Below are 26,257 nucleotides of genomic sequence, written 5' to 3' on the forward strand. Positions count from 1 at the left end.
AGCGGTGCCCTGTCCTTGGCTGAACACAAAGACTGCCTCCTGATGAAAGAACTTGAATATTCCCCAGCCAAGTTCACGGTATGGGGTTTGGGGAGTGAATTCTTTGAGGTGGGAGTAGTTTTTCCAACCTTTGATGCAACTCATTTCTTCATCATTACTGAGGAGTGGTCATCTAGTCTTTCCTTGAATCCTTTTTTTTGACAGGGAACTCACTACCACATGAAAATCATTCCATTCCATTTTGAACAGCTCTCATAATTAGAAAGTGTCCTTTCTCTGTTCCTTCTTAGTCCTTCTTCTCTCCTATCCCCCTTCTCCCTCCACCCTCCTCCCACTTCCTCTCTTTCATCCCCCTTCGTCCTTTTATCTCCCCCTCTTCTTCTTCTCCTTTCCGCCCTCGCCCCTCCCTTCTCCCCTCTCCCCTCCCAGATCCTGCCAGCTCTGTGAACATTAGGCCCCATTCCTTCCGCTGAATTCGCTATCCAAAGTCACTGACCACAGCCGTTGGAGGGTACGGTATGTCTTCAGTCTAGTTGCTTGGCCGCCAATGGCCTTGACAACCCTCTGGGTTTGGCAGGGTCTTTCAGAAGCAAAAACCTTTTATCTGAGCCTTATGTCTTGGCCTTCTGATCCATTAATGTCATCGTTCTTTCGCCCGATTTCCATTATTAGCCCCACCTAGAACCACACGACACTTGAAATGGGTCGATCTAGTGTTCTGAGGCTCAGCTGGGTTGATAGGCCAAGAAGAGGACTGGGGCGCTGGGGGCGGCTCTCGGGAACCGCCGCCCACTGGCAGCCTGGCCGCCTGGGTCCTCCGCCTAGCAGCAGCGCTGCCCCTTTAAGAGAGGGGCGGGGCCGCGGCACAGGCGAGGCAGGGCCAGCCCACCAGGGTTCCTTTTCCTTTTTGATCCATTCAAAAATTACTCATTGCAAATTCCCGGACTGCTAGGAGAGGAGAAGGCAGGGGGGCGGAGGAGACAGAGCCACTGCGGGCGCAGCGCTGGGGGCCGCGGGGGCCGGAGGAGCCGCCGGCAGGTCCCGCGGAGGCAGCGCGACGGCGCCTGAGGCTCGGGCGGCCCCACCAGGAAGCGTCAGAGCCTCGGCACCGGGGAAGCTCCGAGCCGCCTCCCGCCGGGCTCCCGGTGCCCCAGCCCCCTCGGCGGGCTCAGCCCGGCTCCGCTCCTGCCTCCCGGATCATCGGGCTCCGGCGCCTTCCCGGCATGGGCGGCCGCTGAGCCATGGCTCAGTACGGCAGCCCCGGTCCCCTCGGCATGGCCGCGCGAGAGGAGCTGTACAGCAAAGTCACCCCCCGGAGGAACCGCCAGCAGCGCCCGGGCACCATCAAGCATGGATCGGCGCTGGACGTGCTGCTCTCCATGGGGTTCCCCCGAGCCCGCGCGTGAGTGTCCGGGCTCGCAGCCCTCAGCGCTCCCTCCGGTTCTCCTCCCGCGCTCACGCCCCGCCCGCCGCGCGCTGCCCGCTGCCCACGACCCGCGGGGTGCAGGACGCGCGCGGAGGCAGCCCGGGGCTCATCCCCCCCGGAGCTGGGGGTCCTGGGGAACACGCCGCCGGGCAAGGAGCGCCGGCCGGGAGACTGCCTTTGGTGCTGGGGGGGCGGGGGGCGAGGGCAGCGGGTTCGAGCCCCGAGTGCGGTGCCCAGCGCCGGGTCCCCGCGGGAAGGGAGTAATGCGCTCCCCTGCGCGCTCCCGGAGTGAGTCTCCGCCGCCGAGTCCCACGGGGAGGCGGGGCCCGATAGAGGACTCCGGCACCCTCTCGGTCCTGCAAGCTGGAGTAGCTGGGAAAGGGCGAGGGATGGCGGGGCAGGGAGGTCGGCGCCCCCACTGCAGTGGCTTCCAGCTCCGGATGTCGCTCGCCGCTTCGGTTTCCCTCCCGAGTAGGAGGAGCGGGAGCGTGGGTGTTGCTGCGTGTTCATTGATAGGGAGAATGGAATGGGGAAAAGCGATTCCTCCAGGGGACCAGGGTTCTCGTCACTGGTGACGGCAGCGCAGAAATCTGTGGGTGCCTGAGAGTAAGGAGGGAGAGCTGTCCTATCTCCTTTGGAAGGTAGATAGGGAAGGGCAGCGGTAGGCACTGGCGCAGGTGGCTGTTCCTGCTGCCTGCTAGGAAGAGGCCTGCTGTCAGGCACAGGGTAGCGGCAGCAGGTGTTTTCTTAAGGTGGTCAACTCCAGGGTGTGGGGCCAGAACCCTGAACCCAAGGCCCTGAGGCCAGGCTAATCTCCCCCAGATAATCTGCCCCTGCAACTACTTAAGTGGGGACATGGAGGCCTGGGATCCTGTGGGGCTCTTCTTCTTTGTCACTTTGAATTATATCACTGGAATGGGAGAGTTGGGCAAACTTTATCAGGAAGGACCAAGTTAATGAAAGCTCTTTCTTTTATCTTCCTCTTTTTTTTTTTTTTTTTTTTTCAGGTGATAATGCTAGGTCTCCCTTCCCCTGCCCTTGACAAACCTAATTTACTCTCTTTCTTTCTGCTCTCTTAATGAAAGCAGACCCCTGAATTTATCATTCTCTCCAGCCTGCTGAGATAGATTGGAGTGGCCTTGGAAGGCCACAAAACAGACTGATGGTTTCTGCCTTCCATTCACTTCTAAGTACAGGGGCTCATATTGCCAGTGACAGAGTTACAGGGAAAAGGTGTGATGGGCTCTGCAGAGGGTGTCGGGTGTGGATGCTGCAAGTTAGGTCCTTTGTGTGAATGATCTGATGTGCATAGTTTTCCAGAAGTGTGCTGGGGGATGCTGCAGAATTCGAGGCCGAAGCCAATGTTAAGGACCTAAATTGCTTAATTAAGGAAAGAGTTAAAGCTTAAACTGTCGTGCTTGCAATTAAGCCAGCTTTAAAGGGACATCTCAATTCCTGTGCTGGGTTCAGAAGGCCTTGTATATGTCCTGATAGGTTAGTATGATGGTCTAATTTTGGCGGGCTCCCCCTCTGAAATCTCATAATAGCTGGCTTTTGTTGTATACTTACTATATACCATTCTAAACACTTTACCTGTATTATCCATTTGATCCTCCAATGAGGCCCAATGAGGAAGATACTGTAAGCTCACTTTATGTATTGGCAATCTGATGGTTAGAGAAGTTTCCTAACTTGTTCAAGGTCATAACCCTAAGTAGTGAAGATGCAGTTCAAACCCAGGCAGCATGTCTGCACAGTTCAGGTCCCAGAGCCAGGACATAAATGAGTTAATGCACATAAAATACTCAGAAAAGTGGCTGGCACATAGTGGGCAATTATTAAGTCTGAGCTACTGCGTTAGTTTCCTGTGGCTGCTGAATAAATGACCATAAACTGGGTAGTTTAAAACAACAGAAATTTAGCCTCTCATGGTTCTTAGAAGCCAGAAGTCCAAAATCGGCATTGTTGGTCTGAAATTATGGTGTCAGCAGAGCTGTGCTCCATCCAGAGACTTTAACAGAGAATCTGTTCCTTGCCACCGCCAGCTGCTGCAATTCCTTGGTTGGTGGCTGCATCACTCTAATCTCTGCTGCTTCTATCTCTCTGCAGTCTACCTCTGTGTCCCTCTATCAGGCTCTAGGTAATTGCATTTAGGGCCCACCTGGATAATCCAGGATAATCTCCTCATCTTGAAATCCTTCATTTAATCACATCTGCAAAATCCTTTTTGCCATATAAGGTAATATTCACAGGTTCCACAAATTAGGGCATGGATATCTGTCTTTTGGAGGACTATTACTCAGCCTACCGCAGCGACTTTTATGATCACTAACCCTGCTTCTCTTTCCTGAAGACACAACAGAGTAGGTCACGATGAAGCAGGCTGGGAAGTTGGGTTTGCTGCTCTGTGTTTCTTAAATTCTCTGCCTCGAAGCGGGGCTGGAGGTCACCAAGTCTAGGTCAAAACTCCCTGCCCAGGCTTCATTCCTTCCACCTCAACCCAGCACGGCTGACGCCACCAGCCTTCCCCTCCATAACATAACTCAGGTCAGGAAGCAGTGGTACCTCTTCACAGGGCCATCTCACATTGTAGAGTCCAGGCCTTAAACGTCACTTGGGAGCATTGAGAAAAAAAAACGAGAGCAAAGGTATTAGGCTTTGTTTATGAGAAGCCTCTCTCCTGAGTCTGAAGTCTGGAGGGAGGAGCTTGATGAAAATTCAAGGCAGGAGAGAGAAGTGACGGTCTTCGGGAATCAGGAAGACTTGGAGGCCCTGCCTCAAGAGGAGATGAGCTGGATGTCTCAAAAGCGGCCTGTTCTGAGAGAAGGGAGGTAGCCATGGCTGACAGCTCTGGTTTTCCCCTTCTGGGTGGTAACTGGGTCTGCTGTTGGGCAGCAGCAAGAAGGGGCACCCAGTTGGGCTCTGGTGGGCCAGCAAATCGCTCTCAGGCCAGAATGAGCCAGGTGCCCTTCCAGCCCCCCTAGCTCTTCCCAGGGAATAATGATGCATGCTTGTTAAGTGCTTGACAGAGCTAAAAGGAGAGGAGCAGACAGAAGCAGGGTGACCTCAGGGTGTTCTCTCTAGCTCATTACTCCCCTGGAGCTGTGCTTGCTTTTTCCATCCCCTGGAGCTGTGCTTGCTTTTTCCATCCCCGCAGCATGAACTTTGGTCCAACTTAGATACTGCTGTAGATGAGCCTACTGCGTGGAGAAAGATTGAGAAGCGAAAGTTTTCATGGTGCATGCGTGTGCAAGTATTAGGTACACATCAGGAAGGAGATTTTCAAGGGGTCAAAATGGCCCATCCCTTCCTTTTTGTTTCTCTGCCTGGGAGCCCTTCCCTTTTCCACAAGTTCTGAAAATAAAGGTCCACCTTCATTGAGATTGGACTGAGGTTGGTGTGAACCTAAAGGAAGTGTGCTGGGCAAAAGCCTTTGGGGAGGGGATGGCTCAGGGGCCAGGAGATGACTGGAGCATAGCATGGAAGAAGAGTGGCTGTTTTGCATGACCCTCCTTGACTTCAAAGCACTAACATCCCCAACTGACCTCTGTGATATCTGGAGAAGTTCTTTTCTGTTCTGTAGCTTGGGGTCACTGTCTGTCTGTGAGCAAGTCACTGAATCATTTGAAGTTGAGGAGCCCCTATTGACATGACCCTGACCTTTTTTATTTTTTTATTTTTTGAGGCCGCCTGTGGCTAGAACTTTCCTTGTTTACAGGAAATGTTTGATTGTTTAATAATAACTGAGAGATAATAATCTTGTGAAAAGGACACTGTGGCAGGGTCAAGAGCCCCAGGTTTGTCCAGCTTCTAACAGGCAATTGAAGCTTCTAGGTATTCTTTTTAACCCCTTTTCCTCAATCTCCTCATCACCTTTGTTGCATATTAATACCTATCCTGTGTTCCTTGCAGGGCTTTTGAAAGGATTTTGAAACATTTAAAAATATAATTTGAATCCAAGGTATTATTAGGTTCTTGTGTTGTATTGGAAGAAAAGGAAGGAAGTTGAGATGGTGGTTGAGGTTTCCAGTGGGAATTTACACATACTATTGGATTGTCCTTTTTTGCTACCAGAAAAATTTGAAACAACACCTAAAGAACAGGACAGTGGCAGAAGGAAAGAGCTGGAATAAGCCCCTTTTGACTTTGTTCTGGACAGAAGCTGCTTTAACTCTGCCTCACTGCCCAAAGATAAAGCAGCTTGAAGCTGGCGGCACTAGGAGTTGAGAAGCATCTTGCAAGTATCTGGTTTCTCTGGCTTTCTCCAGCTTACCTGTGGGTTGACATTGGATCCCCTGAAAGCATTTAATCAAGCCCAGAATCTCTGGAATGTAACTGACTCTGGGGTGGAGGCTAGAGCTGCTTCCGCAGGATCTTGGATAGAAAGAAGACAAAATAGACCCCACTTGGAGCTGAAGGGGTCTTTCAGGGAGGCAGGGCCAGGCAGTCTCTAACTACCACCGTGACCCTGAGCCCACACAAGTCTCCTTGACACTTGGATATTATTTTGGCAGTTTGCGAATTGCTCTCACATACGCCAAACATCCTCCTTGATCAACACAGCAGTCCGGTGAGGTAAAGCAGGGGATAAAAGCCATTTTATATAATAGGTGAGGAGACTTAAAGCTCAGAGGAGTTCAGAGGCTTGCCCACAGCCCCACAGAAAGGGTCAGTGTTGCCACACATAAGCCTAAGCTACAAATGGCAAATCTAGTGAACTTCTCAGTCCACACAGAGGCCCTGCTCCACAAGGAGCTTTCTTTTTCACTTTACTGAGGTATAAATTAGGTACAATAACTAAGCCTATTCAAAGTTTGATGAGGGTTGACAGCTGAATATACCCATTGAATCACCACTCCAAGATACGGCCCATCGTCAGCCCTAAAAGTTTCCTTGTAGCCTTTTGCAGTCAGTCCCTCCTCCACCCCAAACTCTAGGCAACCACCAATCTGCTTTCTGTCATTCTAGATTAGTTTCCATTTTCTAGAATTGCATATCAATGGAGTCATACCGGACAGACTCTAGCATCTGGCTTCCTTCATCTAGCACACTGGTTTTGCGATTCATTCATCCATGCTGCTACATGTATCCGTACTTCATCCCTTTTTATTGCTGACTAGACCTTGATACATTTGCATGTGCTAGTAGCTTAATTATAAACCTTTACACACAGCGTCTCTGAAAACTCATATTTCTACTAATAGCTTAGATTTTTTGACCACCTTCAAGATTTCAAAGCGGATTCCCATACGTAATCACTATCAGTTCTCAGGCACCAATCATTTTAGGAGGAAACTGAGGCTCAGAAGATCCATGCCTTGCCCAGCGGGTCCCCAGAGTGTGAGGAGCAGGGATGGATCGCCAGCTCTGCCTGATGCCTCTGTCCTGTGGTTTCTTTCACCACCCTGTCCCCCACCCTGGGCTGCCTCATTTTCCAGCTGCCTGTCACTGAGTGGACAGTACTTCTCAGAGCTAAAAGCTTTGCTTTTCAGAGAGGCAACAAACCTAGGAAATCATGTCTTCTGCAAGCTTTGCTCCTGCTGGCAGGGCCACAACCATCCCAGCAGGCATGGAGTGTGGGGAGGGAGACAGCTTCCCTCTGCTTCAGCTGTGGGAACTAAAGAGACCCAATCTTTATTTCTCTCTCTTCCTCCTGCCCTTGTTATGGAGAAGGCATTCTGTTTGGTCAGCCTGAGTTTGAATCTCAGCTCTGCCCCTTACATGTTGGGTGACCTTGAGCAAGTTGCTGCACCTTCCTAAGCCTCAGTTTTCCTGCCTGTAAAATGCTGATAATAACAGTACTTAATCTCGATGGGCTGTTGGGGGGCAGGGGAGGGTATTATGCTGCTGATCCATGCAAAGGGCTGGGGAGCGCCTGGCTTTCAGTAAAAGTGAGTTAGGTATTCCTGCTGCTCAGTGGTGATATTATTCTGCCCAGCTTGCTCTTTTCACTTCTCAAGCAAGCAGGCCAAATCTGGTTCTTTTTCCCAGTCCTCACTCTACCATGGGCATAAAGGAGTGAATGAGGGGTACAGTCCCACTGATGCCTCCTGGTCAGCACCTCATTCTGCCCCCTGGTGCCCTCTCTCTCTGTCCTAAAGGGTGCCAGGTCCGAGTGGAGGCAGGCCCAGGGCAGAGCCAGTGCCTCCCAAGCTGCTGACTATAATAAATACCTGAGGCTGGAAATTTGAAGGATTACCCGATGGTAATTCTAATTCATTTCAAATGCAATCAGACTCAAGCCTGGAGAGAAAGAAACAAAAAGTGCACTCAGGAACGGGTGCTCTCTGGTCACTGGTAAACATTCTTATGCACTATATAGATAGCACTTTTTAGGTTTTGGTGTGTTGGAGTGGCCAGAAGTAAATTCCTGAAACTATCAAACTCCAACCCAGTGGCCTCGACTCTTGGGGACGATTGTATAGCAATGTGGCTTGCAGGGGGTAACGGTGTGGTTGTGGGAGCCTTGTGGATCACACTCCCTTTGTCTAGTGTGTGGATGGATGGGTAGAGGAATGGGGACAGAAACTAGGTGGAAAATAGGGTGGGATGGAGGGTGATTTGGGTGTTCTTTTTTTACTTTTATTTTTGGTTCTGATTCTGAATTCTTTCTGATGTGGGGAAGGTATTCGGGGATGGATTGGGGTGATGAATGCATAGCCGTATGGTGGTGCTGTGAACGGTTGATTACGCACCGTGGATAGTTGTATGGTATGTGAATGTATTTCAATAAAACTGAATCTAATTAAAAAAAAGAACAGGTGCTCTCTGCACTGTGATGGGCAGAGCCCCAGACAGGACACGGGGCCGGGGGCACACAATGCTACAGTCCTCACCAGGACTGAAAGCCCTCATCTGCTCGATTGGAGGATTCTCCCAGAGGCCATAGAGCCCTTATGGAGTATCTCTGCTTTTCCTCTTTTCCCCAGAGGATGGAGGTAACCATGGCCTGAGTCCTCTGGGCCCTCTGCCAAGGGGTCAGGGGAGGTGAGAGGTGGTCCCCCTTCTTGCTGAGCGTCGTTCCATCTTGCCATCATCCCTGTTTTCCTAGAGATTTGCAGTCATGCTCTTTGCCACCTACTATTTCGGAGGATGAGACCTATCATGAAGTGACCTCAAATGAACATCCAGAGTTTGCCTGAACTGTTACAGGATGCCCAGCATCCTACTCGATTCTGTGCAGTCCTTGGGAGGAAAGGACAAATGTCACGTTTCACCACCTGGCACTCTGAAGCCAGTCTCTCTCTCTAGCTGGCTGCAGATCCACTCCAGACCCTCTGAGTAGCAGGTGTGCCTTTTCAAGGCCCAGGTAGATAAAGCTGTACAGGTAGCCGACCTCTGGTAGGTAATCCACTGATAGCACCACAATGAAAGCAACCAGGCTTACCTTTTTGTCAGGCCCCTGGCTTTGGGCTCTCACTCTGCTGTCACTTACTGGCTGTTTGAACGCACACAAATCCTCTTCCTTCCTGGGCCTCAGTGTCCCCAGTTGTAAAAAGGATTGATATCAACCACCTTTATGGTCCTTTGCAGTTCTGGTGGCTTGGGGGTGACAAGCACAAGTGTTTGGGGAGCAACACCAGGTTGTTTTCACTGCTTCATGTATGCTTTTCTGTTCCAGAGCTTTTGGTCTTTCTGACTTTTTGTGTTTTTTTTTGCTTTGTTGTTGTTGTTGTTGTTGTTTTGCTTTATGGGTTTTTTGTTGTTTTTCAGTGCTTTATTGTCAAATTCTCTTCTTCCTTTAAAGAAAACTTTTCATGACTGTTGATATTCTAGAAAGTAAATAAAGGGAAAGAAAAAAAGAAATGAGGCAATTACAACAGTGGGAGAGTCATTTAACTAGTGTGCATTAGTATAATTTTCAAATTGGTACATAATGTGCTTTCCTGCATAATACAACCAGAGTACTAGTGGTGTGAAAAAGGAGATTGGTGCCTTGAGCCCAGCATCTGGGAGAAATAAATTGCTGCTGGGCATTTTTTTTTTTTTTTTTTATTATGTCAACTTTTTTTTTAATGCAATCTTATTGAGATATAGTCACATACCATGTGTTAATATTTTTGACATTTCTCCTGGGCACCTTTTTAATTAAAGGCCTCTCTTCCCTTCGGCGGAGTTACCAATTGTTGGTGTAACACTTCCCATTGAGTTCTGTTGCCCCAGTGGAAGGATAAACATTCTTGGACATAAAGCCGCCGTGGCAATGAACTCCACTGGGACCAGAGTGTTGCCACACAGAGTGGGAAGCTGAAGGAAAAACCACTCCAGCAGCTCACCGCAGCCCGGAAAATGCCACTGGGAAGCTGACAGCACAGATGGCCAGAGGCAGCCCACTGTTTCAGGTTTCTTTCAGGCTTTGTGAATCAGGTAGTGGGATTGTTTAGCATCCTACTTCCGTGGTGACTATGCCCCATTCAAAACTATTCACTGAGCACATTTGTTCCCGAAATGTTTATTCCTTTATCTGGGGTAGGAAGTACTCAGAAAGTCTGAAAGAAATCTGTCTCCGTGGCCACTTTTGTGTACTGTCAGTTTAACCACACACCAACATACGCAGAGCTGCATGAGGTGGCTGCAGTTCTGAACCAGTGGCATCTGTTGTCTCGTTTCTTAACCAACCTGTCTTTGAACGGCCTGCCTTCCTTTCTCCTCTTTTTGCCTAATCAGGTCTTACCCATCCTGGAGAACTGGTCGCTCTTCATTATTCATGTGGATTGCATGTTTGCAAATTTGCCCACTTGTTCAAATTTATTTGTAACCCCAAAATCAGTGCTTGCAGCGCTTTCCTAGTCATTGTGAACACATGCAGAGCGGTGAAAAATTTGAGTTGCTGAGACGGCACAAGATGCTCTGCCTTCTTCTTGTTTTGGCACTCATACTGTAAACAAGTATAATTTTTGCAGGGTGTTTAGTGCCACAGTTTTTGCATTTTTGTGCTTTTCTTGGTGGTTTTGCTGTTTATAATAACCCCCAAGCATAGTGAAGTGTGGTCTAGTGTTCCTTTGTGCAAAAAGGCTGTGATGTGCTTTCCAGAGAAATTTCATGTGTTAGACACGCTCATCCATGCTTGGGTTATAGGGCTGTTGGTATGAGTTCTATGCCAATGACTCAACAACATGGATTTACAAAGGTGTCTTTAAACAGAAACTAATCTAAAACAAGGCTGCATATTGATTCGTTGACAAAAATGTCATGAACAGAGGCTCGCAGGAACCTAACCCTGTATTTCCCATAGGAGCAGTGGTTCAGTATTCACTAATTCGGTGTTCAAGGAAACATTATAGAATGTAACTTCCATGAACAGCAGGAATCGGCTGTAGTTCAGCCATAATACATTTGGCCCTTCCCTTCCCTCCCTTCTGTTTCTTTTTCTTCTCCCCATCTCACCTCTCCCCTGCCCTCTCCTTTCCACTTTTCTCTTCTTTTCTTGTCTATTCTCTTTGGACTTGTGTTAAGCCTCACCCTGTGAAGTAATAAGCAAGGCAGAGAGGATATCCCCATTTTACCTACAAGGGTACAAAGCTATTTGCCCAAGGTTCTCAGCCCCTTCCACCTACAATGATATCTTCTCTTTGGAACCTCTTATAACATATCTTGACAATTGGAATCCTTCAAGAACGAGACGAGAAAAGACAATATTGTGTTGATCTTATCTCCATGACAAGTTCCCTATGCAATGTCAATTTTTTTTTTTTTTTTTTTTTTTTTACTGTGTAGATACTTCACCAAGTGTTTATGGATGACTATTCTAGACTATTATAATAGGAGCTTGGAGGGCAAAGATAATTAGATGTACTATCTGGCCTCAGGAAACTGACAATCTGTTGTGGAAGACAGAAAATTACAATACAATGTGATACACGGGGTGTCTGTGTGAGAGGGTGAGGAGGGTAATATAACCAGACAGGGAGAGCTGAGTTAAATTTAAAGTGCAAATAAGATGGGAGCAACAATCTTCAGTTTGAGAGGTGGGGATTTGGGAAGGCCAGTAGAGCATTCAAGTGACTTGTTCAATACTACAACACAAGTGTAAGACAGAGGCTGATTTTAATTTAAACTTGGGTTTCTTGAACCATTCTGCTCATTCCACCCCCCTCCCCACCTTCTATCTCACCAACCCCCACCCCAACTAAATAATACCTTAGGTGCTATATTACTGTTTTGCTTATAAAGAAAAGCAAACTTGGGGTTGCTCAAAAGAGCAGCTGATGCATGGTTGGACCTAACTGTAAGTTTTACATTATTTCATTCATTCTTCCATAAAGCACTTACTGAGTGCCCATTAGATGCCACAAACTTGTCAGGTATGTGAAGATTGGCTTTTTCCTCCAGGAGCTCAACCTTTCTCGGGAGCGAAAGACAGATAAACCATAATCAGGATAGAATAATACAAGTTGTGCCATTATAAAGCTTTGATAAAAACTCTCTGGGACCACAGAAAAAGCAGTGATTATTGCAACCCAAGAATGTTGGAGAAAACAGAGGAAGTGGCAATTAAGCTAGACCTTAAACAATTAATAGAGATTTTCTAGGCCTAGAAGAGGGAAGGACATTCCAGTCAGAGGGAACAGCATGAAATTCAAAGCGTAAGGCCCCCGGGACTAGGGGTTGGGAGGTGGGGTGGGCACAGGAGGAGGGATGGGAGGTGATCTGTGGGACCTGAAGAATAGGGGAGCAAAGGGGTAACTCAAAATTTCCCACTTGAGTTACTAGAAAGGTGGGTAAGTTACTAAGCAAGATGGGAGATACAGGAGATAGGCAGATGTAGAGAACGAGGTGACAAGTTTGATTTGAGACACATTTTAGGTGCTAGGGAGTACGTAGATAAAGATGCAGTTGGAAATAAAGATCTGGAGCTCCAGGAAGAAGCTGGAACTGGGAATAGAGATTTGGGAATTGGTGATAGTAAGTCATGAGAGTTGATGTAATGAATGAAGAAGAATGTAAAGAGTTGGGGGAAAAAAGTCAACACCAAAGACAGAATCCCAGGGAATGAGCTGGTAGGGGAAGGAGGCTGATGAAGAATAGTTGGAGAGGCAGGAAAAGAAACAAACCAGAGGTGTCCTGGAGAAAATTAGGAAAGAAGAGAGTTTTATGAAAAGACTTCAGGCCAACAAAATGTTACTTGCCCTTTGCATTTCTAAAATGAGCAAGATTACCTGAGATTGACTGAGATTACCTAGACTCTCTGATGTAAGAATCGTCTGCCCTTTAGAAATCCCCAGTGCTAAGTTCTACCTGTTGATTTTACCTGCCTTCCCAACCCTACCTCAGTACCAACCCCCAACCATCTCACATTTGCACTTACCTGTCCTCACTGAAAACCATGCCAAGGTCACCTGATTATTCTTGCTAGACTCTTCATTCATTTCTTTATTCAACAAGTCTTTCCTGATTGCTTACTGTGTACTAAGTGCTGTGGATAAAACACTGAAAACCCTCGTCTTTATGGTCTCAGAATGCCGAGATCTCAGTCTGCCATGCACTAAGCTCATTTTCTATCGTTTCTTCTCATCAGTAAGCACCTGCCAACACTACATGTCCCACCAGAAATAGCTCATCAAGGAATGCTAAGGATCTGTGTTGTGTTTATAAGAAATCAAGATTCATGGGTGGCTGGAGGCTGAGGCTGGAGTAACTTCTGTTTGCCTGAGGGAAGTCTTCTAAGCCATTGCAGTGCAGTGTAAATTGCTCTGCACACTTGGGTCTATCTGAGCTCACCTTCAGCAGGGACAGGAGTGGGGAGGTTTGGTGATGATGAGTTTATTGGATGCTTCAGATGTGCATGATAACCAGATGAGGGAGGAACTAAGCAGAAGACCTTGAACTGGGGGTAGCTGATTCAAGGTTGGAGAAAATACGTTTATGCCAAAAAAGGAAAGTTGTCATTTACACAGTGGGCCATATGTTTGTGGGACTTGAATTTCTAAGAGTTGGTAGACACTGAAAATGTAAATATAGAACATGTTGTTTTAAATTTAGGTCAGTTAATGAGTGATGGTTCTTTGTGAGTTGCCAAAGGGTGTGAAGATGAACAATGTCCCAAACACAACTGTAGATGATACCTACTTCACAGGGCTAAGAGGACCAAACGAGCAGAACAGGTGCTCAAGAAATAGTTATTAACTGATGTTCCAGACTACTCCCAATATTAATTGTATAATAGAAACCGTCTGCTCCTGGGTTAGAGTTATGTATGACAGAAGACAGGTTTTGCTTCAGAGTGAAGAATCTCATAAAAGATTCCTGGCCTGGGGTATCCCTGTTGAAATACACAATTCCTGCTTGGAAGAAACCTCCAGAGAAAGAATCTCAGGAATGTATAGCTGGGATTGCTAGTAGAGTTTATCGAGTCCAACTCACTTTTTCCATATAAGAAAAATGAGACTAACAAATGAAGTGACTTTCCAGATCTAACAGCTAGTCTGTGCTAGAACTAGAGCTTAGGCCTCCTGACTCCCGATCCAGGCCACAGTTTCCTTTTTCCACATCAGGCTACTTCACTGAGTCAGGCTCACCTCTGAGAAATAGATTTCTCACAAGGCCTGGGCTCTGTTTTCTGGAGAAATGTCTGGATGGTCTCTTTCATATTGGCTCTTTGGGCTCTTTGTCTTTTCTTTTGCTCCCCTCCTGCTGCCTGCCATTTGTCTGCATCTCAGCCTAAAGGAGATGAAGCTAACTGGCCCATAGGCCCATCACAATGGTTAGTCTGAGGAGGATGGGATGGATGGGATGGGTAGTGTCACACCAGGAGTAGAGTAGATGTTGGAGACAACCCAAAGTTGTCTCAATCACCCACCAGTAAAAGTAAGAATAAGTTGTATTCTGGTAAAGGGGAGTGAAAATTAGATTCAGAGACAAAAGACTGGATGGAAATCCTGGATCCATCCCTTCCCGAGGATATGGTTTTGAGGAAATTATTTCTATAGGTTGGATGAATCAAAATGAGGTGCTATATGTAAAAGCAAGAGAAACCACCAAAAGCCATGCACATGTAAAGTGAAACTATCATTTGTTATCAATGGTTGGATCCTGGCCCTTTGAGGCTCGTATTGTAAGTCTGTGGACTGTAGTCTTGAGTGGTGCTTGAAGGGCTGCTCTGTTCCTCCTTCCTAACCAAGCTCCATTGTTTCCAGGGAGACTAATTGTGTCCAGGTCAGGAGCAGCCATTTGAGAAGCCAGTTCTACCAAAGCAAGCACTTCTTTCTGGAAGCGTACATTTTCACTTCACCTCTTTTGGGAAGTAGGGTCATGAGTCAGAGAGAGTTAGCAAGTGCCTTTTACAGAATACAAGAGGTTTGGGAAATAGAGCAGATGTGGCCAGAGGCATGTGTTATGGTTTTGCTTATGTCCCTCCAAAAGATCTGTTTAATTTCTAACCCCCCAATATGAATTTGACCTATTTGGAAACAGGATCTTTGAAGATGTGATTTGTTAAGAGGGAGTCAATTTGGATTAGAGATAGGTCCTAATCCAATATGACTAGTGTCTTTATGAGAAGGGAAGGACTGGCACAGGGAGGGGGTCATGTGGTGATGGTGGAGGTAGAGATTGGAGCGATGCATCTACAAGCTTAGGAGCAGCAAGGATGACAAAAAATAGCAGAAGCCAGAAGAGGCAAGGAAGGACTCTCCCTTAGAGGTTTCAGAGGGAGCAAGGCCCTGACATGTCTAGCCTACAGAACTGTGAGACAATACATTTTTGTTGTTAAAGCTACTTCGTTTGTAGTACTTTGTTATGGCGGCATGTGTATTAGTTTCCTGTTGCTGCTGTAACAAATTACTACAAATTCATATGTTTAAAACAACACAAACTATTCTCTTAGAGTTTGGAGGTCAGAAATCCAACATAAGTCCTAAGGGCTACATTCAAGGTGTTAGGAGAATTGCATTCCTTCTGGAAGCTCTAAGGAATTATCCATTTCCTCACTCCTTCCACCTTCTTCTTCAGGGCCCCTGCATCCAACCCCTGGCTAACAGCCCCTTCTTCCGACATCAAAGTGTATCGTTTCAACCTCTGCTTCCATTGGCTCATCTCCTCTCTGCCTCACTGTTTCCCTGATAAGGATCCTTATGATTTCATCTCCCCAGCACAGGATCTGTGGCTTAATCACATCTGCAAAGTCCCTTTTGCCATGTAAGGTGACGTATTAACAGGTGCTGGGAAGTGGGAGGTGAATGTCTTATGGGGGCCGGGGTGGGGGGTGGGGTGGATTGATCTAACAAGCTCTTGGTCTGCGTTTCTTCTTAGTTCATGACATTTCTCCCAGATTAGAGGCCCACCGGGCTCTCCTCATTTGCCTTTCCCATTGTTTTCTCTTCACATGTGGTTGTACTACCCTCACCATTCCCAACCCAAGCACTGGCGATATTTTAAGCAGTTTCCATGTGTATTACTGTGTTTCATCCTCACAACAACCCTATGAGGTAGGACCTATCATTATCCCCATTTTACAGAAGAGAAAACTGAGGCACAGAGATTTGAACTTGCCCAAGATCACTCAGCCAGTAAGTGGTAGAACTAGGATGCCAACCCCAGACTGTATGACTTCAGAATCAGAGCTCTTTACCAGTACCCACAAGCTATTGACTAGAGCTGATATTTGGTAAAACTCTGATAAATAAAAGAAGGAAGGAAACTTGAGGTCCAAGTAAATTGGGTGATGTCCCTAGATTACGCAGAGCTGGGTCAAAAGGGCAACGTGACTTACCCATTGGTTTGGTCTGTTACTGGGCTCCAGCTAATTGCTACAGTGTGGTTGGCTGCATAGTGGTGTGGTCTGGAGTCACAGTGATGTTATTACCCTTTCTGGAAGCCTGTGTGTGAGAAAAAGAAAGAGACAGAGTGTATGAGTATGTGTGTGTATATGTGTGTGTGTGTGTGCATGTGTGCACTACTCTTCTCAGTTCCACCTCTGAGAAGACAGGCCCAGGGGTTGTACTCGGCAGCTATAGAACAACAAGTCCCTGTCAATCATCCACCCCAGCCTCCACCTGCTGCTGCAAATCAAACCTCCACTACACAAATAGGAAACCTGCTTCTATTCCTCTGGCCTCAATGAGGGGTTCTGAGGCCAAAGTGCACCATAGTTTGCCTAGTGCTAGAGTTTGTGGTCAAACTGACACATGTTCAAATCCCTACTCCACTTTGGGCAAGTTACTAAACCCCTCTAAGCCTCATCTTTAAATGATGTCTTGATACCTACCTCAAGTCATTAGATGAGACGGTACATATAAAATGCCTAGTTCACAGCCTGAGTCTGAAGTACCCTGTAAATGGCAGATATGGTGGTTAAGATGACAGGCTTTGGAATCTCCGTTGGGTAGGGTGCAGAAGGGGACTCTGTGTATAAGTTAATAAGCCATTCTAAGTCTACGGCAAGAGAATGTTTCTAAGTTCCCTCTCCAACATCTTTTAGATCTGAGTCCTAGGGACAATTTAAATAGCATTCTGTTGAAGAGATAGGCATTCTGGGGAGAGGGCAGGAATGTGGAATGGCTTTCTTCTTCAGTGCAAACTCTGCCTGTCCCCACAAGTACACAGCGCTCCTGCTCCACTTATCAAGACGAATCAGTGACTCTGGGGCCTGTTCTGCAGTGTGGTTGATAATGGCAGGGAGCCCTGTGGGAGATCTTGAAAATCAACTGATCAATCAATATGAGCGTCCTGGACACCTCAGGCCTCAGGCCTAGAGCAACTTGTGCTTCAGGATTGAGGAAAACATCTGAAGTTCTTATCTTCCTCCAAATGTCAAATCACATGCTCACAAAGGCAAGGCTGAACAGACACCCGTACCCCCTTCTGTCTGGCTGCTTCAGGCCCCACAGATCTCTGGGTGTCACTTCATCCATCAAGTCTGGGCAGGGAGGCTGGCAAGTGCAGTTGTCTTGGAAGGGCCATGACCACCGCCCTGCCGACCAGTGGAGGGGGAGATGGCCCGGTGGGGGCGGGGGAGGAGGGTACTGGACACCAGTAAAAATGCTTTAGCAAAACGGCCTGCCTCATGACTTGTATAGGCGTCCAGATGGGACAACACTCAGGGATCCCTGAGGAAACAGAGGGCTGGCTGTTTGCTAGGCAGCTGGCTCTGAAGAGTGTGGAGGATGGGGGATGGGGGTACATCTCATCATGTGTAGTTTCTTCTTCTTCTTCTTTAAATTTCTCCTTTCCATCTTATGCAGTCAGGGGAACTAGCCACTTCTTTTCTGAGTTGATCTGAGACTAAATATTTAGTTTTCTGGAGGAGACTTGAAGGGAAAGGGAAGTTGTTGAGGCAGGGCCGAAAGAGGATTCAATTGATTTGACAAAAATACAGTGAGCGATGACTTTGTACTAGCCACCTGGGTGGTGTAGACACTGTCTAAGAGGTAGACGGGGTTCCTGACCACAGGGAGCCCCTCAAGCAGATGACATGGAAATACAGAGATAAGATAGAGAGGAAGGGAGGAAGGTTATCTCCCCTCTAGTATCTGGAAGGCTGTCATGTGCAAAGGGGACCACTTTTTTTATGGACTTCAAATCTACGTTGAGGCAGGGTGGGCAGTATGTATTTCAGTTCACCAGGAGAAATAATTTTTGGATACCAGTAGCCCAACTATGGTAATGCCCTACCTCCCGGGCAGGGTTTTTTCTCTTTCTGCTTATGGCTGAGTGCAGCCGAGCTTCCTTATTGGCCTCCCTGGAAGGACCCAAGAGTTCTGGGTTGGAGTGGGGAACCGATGTGACATCTTCAAGGGCTGGGACTGGACAGCCGGGGATCTGTGGTCTGCAGGAAGGGATATGGCACCTGAGGCCGGCTTTCTGGAGACAAGCTTTTATGGGTGTGACACTCTCCACAGTTCTGACAGTAAAGCAGAGTTCTCCATTTAAAAAAAATATATATATATATTTAAAAATTTATATATATATTTAAAAAATATATATTTATATATTTTTAAGTGAGGCTTGTGAAATAGCTTGTGAAATAGCTGTGAAAGCTATTTCATAGTAAAACTGGGCAGTCACAGAGTCATGAGAGTTTGGATAGAGAGACCTCAAAGTTACCTCATGGGCTCCCCCGAGGCCCTGACCAGCCAGATGTCAGAAGGGCTGTGGCGGTCGCCCCATGGCAAGAATGTGTGGACTTTCTCTCCCCGTGTGCCACCATGAAAGTGCCTTGGCGCCAAGTCTCTGGGAGTCTCTGAGCATCATCTTCCCAGTGGCCCCATCAGGGTTAGTTGAGAGTGGACTATCCATACCCAGGGGCTGAAGGAATGTGTGGTGACGAGCTGATGGCATCGAGCATGCATGTCAGAAGAGGTGGGCCTTGAGCATTTGCTTGCCAGGCCCAGTACTCCCCGACGTGTGCAAGACCCCAGGTAGGCTCTGGGCATATGAGACTGAGTCATGACCAGCATTTCAGGACAGGAGAGTGGGTAGAAGCTTGGAGAGGCAGCGACGGGCAGAGGTGAGGGGAGATGGCAAGCAAGCCCAGGGTAACCAATCCAGGGCAGAGGCACCAAGCTAAGGAGGAAGGAAACACAACAGTGACGCTGGAGAGAAAGGGGCTGCAGGAGCTGAGGGTTTGTAATGGAGGGAGGAGGCTGAAATTTCCCTCACTGAGAAAGAACCGTAGGTCTGCTTGTAACTGTTTAATAGTAGGTAATTCCAGAAGGACCGAAATCTCTCGCTGTTGTCACTGCAATTTCTGAAATGGAGAAACTGGATATTGCAACACTTTTTGCTAACAAGTCCAAGGCTGTTTCCCTGTTTAGTCCTGTTTGCCCTGGAATTGCTCTTTCTACCGAGAGCGTTTTCTTCTTTAAAAGAAAGAGAAGAGTGTGATAAAGGAGGAAGTACTCTCACATTTCCTCAGCGTTTCTCAGCTCAGTGCTGGACTCCTGCCAAAATAGTGGAGTGTCTTTCTAGAACTGTACATCCAGGTTTCTGCATGCCTCTTCCCCCCACCCCCGTTCCGTTAATTCCTGGTAATGGGGTTTTTGCTTTTTCCACATGCATTTATTGGGCCTGTACTGTTCAAGGATTTAAAGAAACAAATGTGTATAAATAATGCCTTCCACGTCTTGGTGCTCCCAGTCTGGTAGAGAAGACAGAGAAGAAAACAAATAATTATGTCGCAATCTGCTAGATGCCCCGAGACAGAGAGATGTAAAGGGTGCCAAGGAATCGCACAGGGTCAAGTAAATAACTCTCCCTGGGGGTCCTTAGTCTTCTAAAGCTCTGGATACTGTCATGAATTCAGACTAGGTCCTCAAAGGTGTTGGAGGTAAGTACCATTTTTTTAATCATCTTCAGTGTATCAGTCATTAGCCGCAGTACTGCACAAACACTCTCTCATTTAGTCTTCACAATGCAGTTGATATTAATAAACCCATTTTACAAATGAGGAAATGGAGACTCCAAAGGGTCATTTAACACACACGGCTAGTAAGTGGCAGGGCTGGGCTGCTGATCCTGGTTTTCCTGACCCCAAGGGCCTTTCATTAGACCTGTAGTCAGGGTGCCTCCATTTCTGCTTTACTGGTTTATTTTCGCTCCTGGATCACAGCTTTAAAGACACACACAGAGCTCTAGCACCCTGACTGGCAAATAAATGTTACAGGCAAACCAGCCAGCTGCTGTTTCCTGTGTTTATAGACCACATTGCAGGGAAGTGTTTTAAGAGTTGTTTGAAGTGCTGTGTCTGCTTCTCGATGCAAAGTGTGGATGCTGCTTCTGAGAAGGGGGGAGGTGACGGGATGCTCGGTGCTTGGAGGTGGTTCCCATTGGGTGGGGATTTGGAGAGCAGTTTGCATGTCCCTAGATGAGATCTGAGTCTCTTTTCTGTTTGGTCGGTGACCGTGTTGGCTTAAGAAATCGATCGACTGTGAGGCCAAAGTACTCGAACTAGCTCAGCTGCTAATCTGTCCTGTTTACGCCCGCCATGCCCATCTGTGCAATTTCATTCTCCAATGTTAAGGAGCACCTCCGTCTCCCCTGAGCCAAGCATGGAGGAGATTCACGGGCTTCGGAGATAAACAGGATGCACTCCCCGCCCCGGGGAATCCTGAGATTAGGAAGGGGATAGTGACATGAGCGGTGGATAATCACAAAACAAGGGAGTACATGCTGGAACGAGAGCCATTTTCGCTCCAATTTTCAAAGGAACATCTTGGAACTCCGAATGTTGGGGACTTCTTAATTAGAGACAGCTAAAGATGAGCTCTTTCATTCCTGAACCTGCTATAGGTTATTTACTATTTTCTTAGTACTGAGGGGATTCATAGGTCATATTCCCATTTTACAAATGAGGAAAGCAAGACAGAAATAAAATAAAGACTTTATCTAAGCTTATGACTATACTGCTGTACCCAGCTTTAGAGCTTTTTGCCTTTCCGCCTCACCCTTACAGCCCTTTGAGGATTTCATTTTAAAGTGTCAAGATACCCACCTTCTTCCACTATTGAAATGTCTTATCTCCTTCCCTGTGGCTCCCTTCCTTGTGTTTGCAGGGATCATTGTTAATCCCCAAATCGTCACACTCTGGGTTGCTGCTTGCATTTCTAGCCCCTTCTTTCCCACCTTTCCCTCCCACCCCCAGGCTTAGCTATCTTTGATTACTCAAGTCCCGAATCTTCAACACCTCTGGGCCTTGCTCAAATTTGTTAATGAATCAGTGAATGCATTCTTCCTGGGTGCATCTTTCTCCTCGATGCAAACTTATACATCCTTTTTAAAAATACTCTCCTTTGAGAATATTCCTCAAATTATGTTAACCTTTCCTCATCTCCCCAACCTCTCTCCACCCCCATCTCAAAGTAGACTTTGTGTGTGTGTGTGTGTGTGTGAGTGTGGGTGTGCATGCATGTGGGGTGTGTGAGTGTGTGTGTAAGTTCATGAGGGTGTAAGAGTGTATGTCAGTGTGAGTGTATGACTGTGTGTGTATGTTCCCCGGCACATTGTATGTACCCCATACCGTACCTCAGTTGGAGCACTTCCCATGTTGCATTATCACCATTGGTTTGCATCTGTCGCCCCACTAGACTAAGACTCCTTGGAGTGATAGCGTCTTGGTCTTTTATATTTCCCTAGAACTTTGCATGGTGCCTACTTCCAGGCAGGGACCCATTTCATCCATTCATTCCTTCAGCAAACATTTACTGTTCATCTACCCTGTGATCAGTGCTAGGGAGGCAAGAGCAAGCAAAACCAGACTCATCCCTGCTCTCCTGAGCTTAATACAGTTTCATTGGAGTAAATTGAAACTGATAAACTTACACTGTGAAAGAAGGCCATCAATAACCTGGAGATCATACCTATGATTTAAAGTCACTAATGAGGCCTCGGGAATAGTGTGGTGGGCATTTGAGGCCAGGTAGGGGGTAGAGGGCGCCGTCTTGAGCAGGGGTGGGGAGTATTTGAGAGGAGGTTGTGGTTCCTCCACACACCGCCCCACTCCACCTGGCCCCAGCCCTCTCAACTCGCTGGGCCGACAAAGGGGATTGTGCTCTGGGGCCTTCTTTCCGTGTGGCTGCACTCAGCCTCCATCTGTCTGGCTGACCCACATTCCTCTAGGTCCAGGTAACCAATAAGGAAATAGAAGCCACAAGAAATGAGAAGGGAAATGCCTGCAGGCCTGGGGAGAGGTGGTGGAGGCCGGATCTCTTTCCCAGGCCTTCCCACTGACGGCCTATAGACCCTCCATGGAGTCGCTCCCTGATGGGGGTGGGGTGGGGAGCTCCTGCGGCGTTGCTGCCATCAGCTCCCACAACCTGTCACAGGGAGAACTAAGGCTGTGTCTTCAGGACCTGAGCCCTGGGCCCCCGAGTTCCCTGTGCTCTGCAAAGTGGCCGGCGGCATGGGGAGGGGCTGCTATTTCCAAACACTCTTAAGAGTTTCAAAGCACAGGAGGAACTTGCCTCGGTTTGAAATGCTCTAGAGCTAATTCCTCCATCAGGACAGAGGATCAATTTCTCAGGCATGGCTTAGGGGAAACAAACCACCAACCCGGGGTCCGAAAGTAGGGGCACTAGTCGCAGCTTTCACTTGATTTGCTGGGCGATCCCAGGCAATTCATTTGTCCCGTTCCAAATAACATGTCTTATTCCTTGTCTTAGTCTCCTGGGGCTCCGATGACACAGGAGCACACACTGAGAGGCATAAAACAACGGAAATGTATGTTCTCACAGTTCAGAGGCCAGAAGTCTAAAATCAACATAGCAACAGGGCCATGCTCCCGCCGAAGGCTCAAGGAAAGGAAGCAACCTTCTCTGCCTCTCCCTGGCTTCCAGCAGTTTACGGGCAATCCTGGTGTTTCTTGGCTTGTAGCTGCATCTCTGCCATCCCTGCCTCTGCCACCGCCTCATCTTCTTCCCCCTGTGGACCTCCTCCGTGTCTCTGTGGTCAAATCCCCATCCCCTTTCTCTTACAAAGTCACCAGTTTAGGGCCCACCCTAATCCAACATGCCCTTGTCCTGGTTACATTTGCCAAGATTCTATTTCCGAATATATGGGGGATTTTGACTTCGACTTATCCTCTGGGGGGCACCCTTCATCCCACAACAGCCCCTGAAGATGTGCCAACAACTGGGCCTGGTCTGTGGGAATAAACAAGACAACGTTTGCCTTTAGGGACATCAGGGTCTGTCATGGAAGTCAGGCTGTAAAGACAGCACTAAGGGACTTCACTAAAGGGCCACTTAGCCCAGCCTCGGGGAACCTGGGAAGGCTCCTTGCAAAGGGGGAGCCACTTGAGCTGGGTCTTGATGGACAAGAAGTTGGGTAATTGGATGTGTTAAGGGTGGAGGTGTGGACGAGGAGGAGAAAGAGGTCAGTGTGTGCATGAGCAAGGCGGGTGAGAAAGCTCAAGGCATTTCAGAGCTGAGTGCATGTGTGTGCACACAACTGTGCTTCAGTGCTTGTGCATGAGATGCATCACAGGGAAGCTGCATGGTGAGCAGTGGAGCTGGAGAGACTGGTGGGAACCATATCACACTAAGGCTATGGAGAGGCACTGAAGGATGTTGAGCAAATTCATGACCACCAGATTTGCCCGATACAGCAATTGCCAACCCAGGAGGCTGTTAGAAATGCAGAGTCTCAGCTCCACCCCAGACCTACTGAATTAGCATCTGCAGTTTAATAAGATCCCCAGGTGATTTGTACCTGCACTAAAGTTAGAGACACATTGATCTATAGCAAGGGTCAGCAAACCTTGTCTGTAAAAAACAAGAGAGCTAATAGTTTAGGACTATCTGGTCTCTGTAGCAACTACTCAACTCTGCCCTTGTGGATGATATGTAAACAAATGCGGTGTCTGGGTTCTGATAAAGTTTATTTGTGGGTATCGAAATTTGAATTTTGTATAATTTTCAACATGCCACAAAATATTGTTCTTCGTTTGATTTTTTTTCCTACCCATTTAAAAATGCGAAAAGCATTCTCAACTTGCAGAGCATACAAAAGCAGACAGCAGGATGGAGGATTTGGCCATGGGCTATAGCTGACCCCTAATCCATAGGATTCCAATCCTTAGCTTTGAAATAACAACTCCTACCCTATGTGCTTCAGAGAGTTGCTGTGAAAATCAGATGAGCTGGAAATGACATCCAAACCAAGCTCTCATTTTTCAGAGGAGGAAATGGAGACTAAGAGTGGGGAAGTAACTTGCTCAAAGTAACACAGCTAGTTCCTAGTCAGGACTCAATCCCAGGCCCCCCTGCTGCCCAGCAAGTATTCCTTGTCTACTCCATGTATTACTGTTTGAAAGGAGAATTAGACCCCTATTTTTTTTTTCTCTCTGTGACTGAAGGAGAAAAAGGAACACTTAGAAGGCAATTAATTCTGTCTTTCTCATAAAACACAAATGGTTAAGGGCTTTTTAATGTCAAACCTGCTTCGTTGAAGCTCCAATGCCATAAGCAGTTTGTCCTGGAAAAAAAATGTATTATGCAGACTAAGACCCAAGGCTTTGCAACACTTAAAGTAAGAAATTAAAGCTCTTTTTTTTATGAAGCAAAATAAGAACCAAACGTTAAATTAAGTGTTCTGCCATAATAAGTGAAATTTGGCTAGAACTTGTTCAGCTTTACTTATTTGTTTCTATTTAAACATTGCTTGCTCATAATAATTAATGTGTTGTTCAGAGTATAAGACTTTTTAGAGCATAACAGAATGTACCAAGGGTTCCATTTGTTTTCTTATCCAAAATTGAGGGAAGCCTAAGTGATTCTTCTTATCGTCAAGACCCAAGTCACTGCAGATGAAAAGCAAGCAAGCAAACAAATAAACAAAAACTCCACATCCTCCGTAAGTATATATCTCCACCTCTGGCCCTTTTTTCTTTCTGCAGCCCCACTTTGCTGTCAAATGGAAATAGAGTCACTTGCAAAGGAAAGGGAGTTGCTGTCTCCTGTTACCTCTCCTGCTTTGTCTTCAGATACAGAAAGACAACGACATGATATAGAATATAGGTCCAGGATGAGCCAAACTGTGAATAATCAACTCTGAAATCACATATGCTGGGAAGTTCCCTGGGGAGCTTGGCTAAGCCCACCTATACATGAAGCTAGGCCCTGGGAAGTGAGAGCTCAGCTCATACGTCTTTGGAGGGGGCTGTTCCTTGTTCTTCTGTTATGGTGGCACTGGGGTAGTGCACTGTCCCGCTGTGGCAATAGGGGTAGCTTCAATATGTACCCTTCTGCACACACACACACACACGTACACACACATGCATGCACACAGACACAGACACACACGCACATATGCATCCCTCGCTCACTTGAACCCTGCAGGGTTGGGGAGAATATGTGCCTCTGTTTGGAGGGTGGGAGAAGCCTGTATGGTTAGGAGGGGATTGGGACACAGACAGGGGCATCATTCGTTGCCATCACACACTCATGGCCTGGCCGGGGCACCCATGGTGCTGTCTGGGATGGGAAGCCTCATGTGCTGAGCGTGGCCACCTTAAGGCTGACTCATTGCCACCACCAGGGGTGGCCCAGCTGCCAGGACAAGATCGGCCCAGCTCCTCCTCTGCATTCCCTGCCCTGTCAAAGAAAGGGCCGGTTGTGAATCATCGGCCCACCCAGAGCCACTGGGGCAGCTCAGAGCTCAGTGGGGAAGGCAGCGGGGGGAGCACTTGCCTCTTGAGTGGGATCCTGCTGATTCACTTTGAGGCTTTCAACGAATGACTTTCTCTTACATAATTAATAATAATAGCTTTCATCTCTTTAGCATTTGGCTGTGCAGATGGTACCACAGAGCCACCAGCCAGGCCTGAGTCCGACACACTGCCTCTTGCTTTCCCACACGGGAGTCCATCTTACCCTCCCAGCAGCAATTTGGAATGAACAGCCGCATTCCCATTTGATAGAAGAGAACGGTGAGGCCCAGAGAAGTTCTCTTGTTCCATTTGTGGGCAAGAAGGGAAAACCCAAAACTTCTGACCCCAAGCCCCATACTCTTTCCAGTCTGTCTTTCCGGAGCTTCTTTCCCCTTCCTTTGGCTCCTGGGGCCTGAGACAGAGACCTCTAGCTCACCCGGAGTTTCTGTGAGAAAAACATGAGTCAGGTAATCAGCTCTCCTCTCGCTGTCTTCTGGCAGCCACGGAAGAAGAACCCAGATCCAAGCCTGCCCCCACCCCTCCGAGGTGCCTGCCCCAAGCCCACACTGTATTGTGTGGAGCTTGCTCCATGGAATCCATTCCATAGTGTTTGGGAACTTAATGAACTGCTGGCTTAAAAAGTGTTTAATGGAAACTTTCAGACTTATAGAAGAGTAGAAAGAATAGTATAATGGAATGAATGTAGCAAGCAATTTGTGCCCCGTCTTATTTCTTCTATACCACCCACT

General features: G+C 47.4%; 1 protein-coding gene across 2 annotated transcripts in view; it reads left to right on the plus strand.

Annotated features, from left to right (window-relative positions):
• Window positions 1-857: 857 nt before the first annotated feature.
• The window catches only part of UBASH3B (ubiquitin associated and SH3 domain containing B), a 135,398-nt gene continuing 109,998 nt past the window's right edge, over window positions 858-26,257 (plus strand). The window contains exon 1 of one of the 2 annotated variants that reach the window (XM_037841762.1): window positions 858-1,402. In XM_037841762.1, coding sequence (XP_037697690.1) covers window positions 1,351-1,402 — 52 coding nt within the window. In that variant the 5' untranslated portion in view covers window positions 858-1,350. The remainder of the gene's footprint in view (window positions 1,403-26,257) is intronic. The other variant, XM_037841761.1, reaches the window with a different exon arrangement.

Source organism: Choloepus didactylus, chromosome 6 (assembly GCF_015220235.1).
Source record: "Choloepus didactylus isolate mChoDid1 chromosome 6, mChoDid1.pri, whole genome shotgun sequence".
NCBI lineage: Eukaryota > Metazoa > Chordata > Mammalia > Pilosa > Megalonychidae > Choloepus > Choloepus didactylus.